Source organism: Elephas maximus, chromosome 20 (genome assembly GCF_024166365.1).
Source record: "Elephas maximus indicus isolate mEleMax1 chromosome 20, mEleMax1 primary haplotype, whole genome shotgun sequence".
In the NCBI taxonomy this organism is placed as follows: Eukaryota; Metazoa; Chordata; class Mammalia; order Proboscidea; family Elephantidae; genus Elephas; species Elephas maximus.
In genome coordinates, this window is record NC_064838.1 from 61,315,908 (window position 1) to 61,321,907 (window position 6,000).

General features: G+C 44.8%; 1 protein-coding gene across 8 annotated transcripts in view; it reads right to left on the reverse strand.

The window, feature by feature from the left end:
- TASOR (transcription activation suppressor) overlaps window positions 1-5,567 on the reverse strand; it is a 75,446-nt gene extending 69,879 nt beyond the window's left edge. For all 8 annotated transcript variants that reach the window (XM_049862239.1, XM_049862236.1, XM_049862237.1 and 5 more), the window contains exon 1: window positions 4,977-5,567. In XM_049862239.1, coding sequence (XP_049718196.1) covers window positions 4,977-5,304 — 328 coding nt within the window. In that variant the 5' untranslated portion in view covers window positions 5,305-5,567. The remainder of the gene's footprint in view (window positions 1-4,976) is intronic.
- Between the last annotated feature and the right edge of the window lie 433 nt (window positions 5,568-6,000).

A 6,000-nucleotide genomic window follows, 5' to 3' on the forward strand; every position in this document is an offset into this window, starting at 1 on the left:
AGAGATGAAGAGAGATGAGTATAAATATGTAACTAACAGTTGACTTGTTTTGGACTGGGGATAGGTCAAAGAAAATTTTACCTCCAGTACTTAGAATTTTCATCTATCAAATGTTTTATGTGGATGACTGGGTTCTGCCTAGTTTCCTGCTCAGGTTTACTTCTATATAGGGAGATTTATGGTACTCAGGACTCACTTGTCCATATGCAACTACTAAAACACCACGGAAATTTCCTTAAGAACAAGACTTTGCCCCCAAAGGATCCAAAGACGCAACTGCAAACTCTGTGGGAAAAGATTCTGGCAGAAAAATTAGCCATGTATTCTCCTAAACCAGAAAAGTATGGACCCAGGTGTATAAAACAGTCAATCTGTGAGAGACTCCCTTGTGCCCTACAGCAAATATCAGGTAATAAACATTTTCCAGAAAGTGAATCATCACTACCTCATTTCCCAAGAACGTTGGAGGGAAAAATTGTATCAAATACAATTACTGGTTTTAATTTACCTTAGATGACTTAAGAGAGTAAAAAAAGCCAACAATTAAACATCTACTAACAAAGTACAATTTTACAATTTGGCTCCATGTAAGAGAAGCGCAACTTTACGCCACAGAAAATACCCCAGCCTATAAATAATACAACATAAGTAAAACCTACAAAAGCTGGAACCTGTCAGAGAAGGAAAACGCAAGCAACATAAAAACGGTTAAGCCTGTATCCTGTCAAAGGCGGAAAATTTGCAAGACCTGGAAAAGCACGGCAGTCTTGTCAAGTTCCAGCTGTCACAGGTTTCACTGTACATCAAAGAGGAAAATTTTATATTTTTCCAGTCAACAGTTACGTCATTCCATCTGCCACCAGTATTGATTACATGTATTAATTTTATAGTGAATGTAATTTCTGAATCATAAAATTCCTCAGGGATGAGGAACATAACTGGGAAAAATATTTTTTACAAACATGTCAAACCAGAAACTAACTTAAGTCCTTAGTTTATAAGAAAAAAACCCTAACATCTCATAACATGGATGAATCTGTAGGGTATTACGCTCAGTGAAATAAATCAATCACAAAAGGACAAATATTGTATGAGACCACTATTACAAAAACTAAAGCTTTATACATAGAAAAAAAACAATCTTTGAGGATTACAAAGGAGGGAAAGAGTGGAGAAAGGTAATCATTAACTAAATAGTAAATAAGTGTTAACTTTGTTGACAAGAAAGACAACACACAGTATAGAGGAAGTCAGCACAACTTGACCAAGGTAAAATCACAGAAGCTTTCTAGACAGAGCCAAACACCTTGAGGGACCAAGCTACTGGGAACCATAGTCTTGGGGGACATCTAGGTCAACTGTGGTAACACAGTTCATAAAGAAAATGTTCTATATCCTTCTTTGTTCTATAGTCTACTGGGGTCTTAAAAGTTTGCAAGTGACCATCCAAAATACATCTGCTGGTCCCATCACGTTCAGAGCAAAGGAGAATGAAGAAAATCAAAGACACAAGGAAAATATTAGTCCAAAGGGCTAATGGACCACATGAACCACAGCCTTCACCACCCTGAGCCCAGAAGAACTAGATGGTGCCCAGCTACCACCAAAGACCACTCTGACAAGCATCACAAAAGAGGGTCCCAGACAGAGGGGGCGGGGAGGGGGGGGATGTAGAACAAAATTCAAATTCACAAAAAAAGACCGGACTCACTGGTATGACAGAAACTGGAGGAACCCCTGAGACTATGGCCCCTGGACACCCTGCTAACTCAGAACTGAAGCCATGCCCAAAGTTCACCTTTTAGCCAAAGATTAGACAGGCCTATAAAAAGGAACAGTTTAACACATGTGAGGAACCTGCTTTTTAGTTCAATTAAGTATGGGAGGCCTAATGGGCAACACCTACCCAAAAGCAAAGACAAAAAGGCAGGAAAGGACAGGGAACCTGGGTGAATGGAAACCAGGGTGCAAAGGGGGAGCATGCTGACACATTCATTACAGGGATTGCAACCAACCTCACAAAACAATTCGTGTATAGTTTTGAATGAGAAACTAATTTGTGCTCTAAACTTTCACCTAAAACACAATTAAAAAAGAAAAAAAACCTTGCTAGCCAAACTGTAACAGTGGTAAGAAGTACCCTGGGAGCCCTAGTGGTACAACAGTTAAGCACTCAGTTGCTAATGGAACGACCAGCAGTTGGAACCCACAGCGGCTCCATAGTAAAGACCTGGCTACCTGCTCCTGTAAAGATTACAGCCTAGGAAACCCTACAGGGCAGTTCTACTCTGTCCTATAAGGTCATTATGAGTCAGAATCAGCTAGACGACACAAAAGAGCTACTCTATACTTAAATCCAAATTTCAACTCTACCATTTACTACCTGTGACCTTGCGCAAGTTAGTTTACCTCTCAATACTTGTTTTCTCATCTGCAAAATGGGAATAGTACCTACCACACAGGATTCTTGATAAGATATAGTTAATAAAGTGCTTAGAACGGTGCCTACAACTTACTGGATCACCACTGTTTGCCAACACCATCTCATGCTCGTCAAAACCAAGAAAAGAACTTTGAGCCAACAGGCTATTCACGTAGAATTTACCTTTAAAATGCAATAAATTATCCAAGTCCTAATCTTAAAATTTCACTGGAAAATCAGTCATAAGCAAAGATCGGCCATATTAAAAGACAAATGCAACAGAACCTTTGATACTAAAAACTTCAAGCAGCCCTATCTACTGAAAATTATATTTACTGGTAAGACTCAGACGACCACAGCTAATGCCTCACTAAATTCTATACATAAAGTGATACCTTTCAAGCTTTCCAAGACATGATGTTGGGATGATGTATAAAAATAGCAGTACCTGCAACTGTTTTTGATCTTTTTTTTAAATAATGAAGAGTTGAATTTTTATCTTAAATTCTATCATCAAGCACTAACCTCTCTCAATGTGCAAAGGATAAAGTCATGGTGGTGAAATAGCTGCTTATTTAATTTTTTTTTTTAATCTATTTAAACCATTTTTGCACTACTGGAAGAGCTACTGCTCAGTGTGTAATTATATGGGCAAGTTACACAGTTCGTTTCCACTAAATGTGAAAAAAGTCCACTGTGGTATATATTTCTAACCTAAAAGCTCTGTCTCTAAGTGAAAATAGAAAATATAAATTTTCCCCAAAGAGCATCAGACTCAGGGGAAGGCAACTAGGTTTTATATTTCCTAATCCCTCAATTACTTCCACTTTTAGCGTGTTCAATTGAAGTCTCTTTTACAGCAACCTCTGGATCTGGTTTATATAATTAAAAAAACACATGCACGTATCACCTTCCCACATTTCAAATCAAACTGTAAGGGCTTCCAGGCCAATTTTCTGGTCCCAACAAAGTTAAAAAGTGGTAGATTGCGATTTATGTCCATATTCTTAGGCACTTAAAATTAAAACCTAAAAATAAATTAATTTCGAATTGTTTTTATCAAGTAAAAAAAGTCCAACCTCCTACCTCATAAACAGAGCCCATCGAATGTCCTTGCAACGTATAATTTAGGCTGGGTATCTGACTTTTCTCACATAGGCGGACTGTAACCAAACAGCTTAACCATATGAACTACTAAAAGAACTGACAACCTTAACACGTACAATATCTTTTTGAACCCTAAAGTCTATTACATTAACTCATTTAAAAAATATTTCTAAAAATATTCCTCATGTTAGGGAACAAAGGCTAACTCCATCTTTGTCAATATGGTTTTTCACACCAAGCATTTCCAATGCTTTGACCTCATTTGTATCTTACTGATCAGAGGCTCCAATAATTCCAATTGGGCAAATGGAGCTAGTTATGCACATGGGAAAAAGGAAGCACACTCTTCCCTCAGGATTCTAAGGCAAGTCTTTACTAAGGCTCAAATGACAAAAAACTTCCCACAAATTAAAAAGTTCCTATTATTTCCAAAAGTAAATCATGAAAAACTGAACCACGAAGCAAGGAAAAAGAGGAAGAACTTGGAGTTGACTAAACTCAAAATATCCAAAATCACTGGACAATAAAAACTATCACTATAATAATAAAATGTAATGCTAATCTTGATCTCCATTAGTCACAATATGCCATTAAGATTTTTAAAAAAGTAAACGCAGTTAACATAACTATTCCCGTATTGTTCCAAAAGCTAAAATTGGAGTTTAAAAAAATCTGAACCTCTATCATCTGCAATATCAAGTTGGTGACTCTTGGGCATAAGCTAGCTTCTCGTTTTTCCCCCACAGGGAAATTACTGCACCAAGAACCTACCTTCCCATTCTTCTCAAGTATAAGAAAAACCAGACTAAATTTGAAGTTACAAATAAAGACCTATTTAATCTACAGCTTCAAAAACAAAGGAGGGGGAAAAAACTACATGGAAATGAAGTGTGATGGAAAATAGCAGTGTGCATGGACCACATCTACTAATGGAGATTTCTAAACCAGGGAAGGCGCTGACATCCAGCCCATTTCAAGTAGACACATAAAGCTGCAGAAGAACTTCCATAGCGAGAAGCACTTGTGGTCCTCAAAACGCAACGGCCTCGGAGAAAGCCCCAGAATCCACGGCCACGAGCTATTTCCACAGTGCGACTTCTCCGAAGCATCCTGAGGAGGACACCCGGCTTCTCTGCCTTCAGGGGTGGCAGGGAGGGGCGCCGAGCACCATCTTTCCTCGCGGGGAGCTGCAGCCTTACGGACACGCTTCAAACCTGAGCTACTTCCAACTTCCACGGGGAGAGAGGGAGCAGGGGAGCGTGGTTCCGCCGCCTTCTCTCGCGCCCAGGCGCAGCAGCTGTGGGGCCGTGGCGGTGAGGGAGAGGCGGCTGGCGCTGCATGCGTGTTTACGTGTCTCGGCTGGGTGTGGGAAGAGGAGACAGAGAGGTTCTAACGAAAAGATGGAGGGGAGAGAGGAAGAGAGGTTGGGGAGGAGGGAAGGCACCACCTTTCTTTTCTCTGCTCTTCCTGGGAATCTGAAAACTCCTCCTAACGGGCCTTTCGGGCTCTTCGGGGCCTTTGAGCGGGGCGGCCGCGCCCGCCTCACACGAGTCCTGAGGCTGCTCGTGGCTGAGGCTCGGGGTGGCCTGGGCCACGGCGGTCTCCTCAGGCGCCGCGCTGCCGCCGGGCTCCGCGATGCTGAGGGCGCCGCCGCCATTTTGTGGGGAGGACTCGGGCTCCGGAAGCGCCTGCTTCATCTCGTCGTCCCCGCCGCTGCCGCCTTCCCAGCTCGCGTCCGTCGGTGGAGAAGACTCCATCTCCTCAGCAGTCGCCATTGCGTCGGCTTGACGAGCCAGGAAGCTTCTGCCCAGCGTGCTGACGGGGGTGGGTGGAAGGGGCGGCGGGCCGGCCTGACCGCCGAGCTGCTCTCAGCCCACCCACCCCCCTTCCCCCGGGGCCGCCGGCCGCACTCCCGACCAGCAGCTTCCTGGGGGCCCTAACGCAGGCACCCCAATCTTCACGCCCTCGCCCTGGGCGCCGCTCCTCGCACGGGCAGATCCTCGGCCGCCCCCGCCACTCAGCGTGCTCGCGTCGGGGCCGGGAGGGGGCGGGCCGGGGCGGGCCACTCCACCAATGGGAGCGCGGTGCCCGCCTCCGCTCCTGCGGCTAGACACGCCGGGGGCGGGGCCTGGGAACGCCGGAGCCCGCCAAAAGGGGCGACCGTAACGCCCAGAGAGTGCCTCGACGTCGCCGCCCGCTGCGGGGCTGGTGGGCGTCGGGGCGCTCCGCCGGCTCTGGGGCGGTGCCCGGCCCACACGGCAGTCGAGGGAGGTGCTCTGGGCCTCTGCTTCGGCCTCGGAGCGCAGGCGTCGCCCCGCTTTCGAGAAAACATTACCGCCCCTCCTCCCCACAGAAGAGTTACAAAAAAGGGGTCGGAGCAGAGGATACGGCTTTGTGAAATATTTGCGTGCATATGAAGGCCTGGAGAGGTGATAAGAGAAAGAGCAGCAGTAATAAGAGCAGAAAAGTGC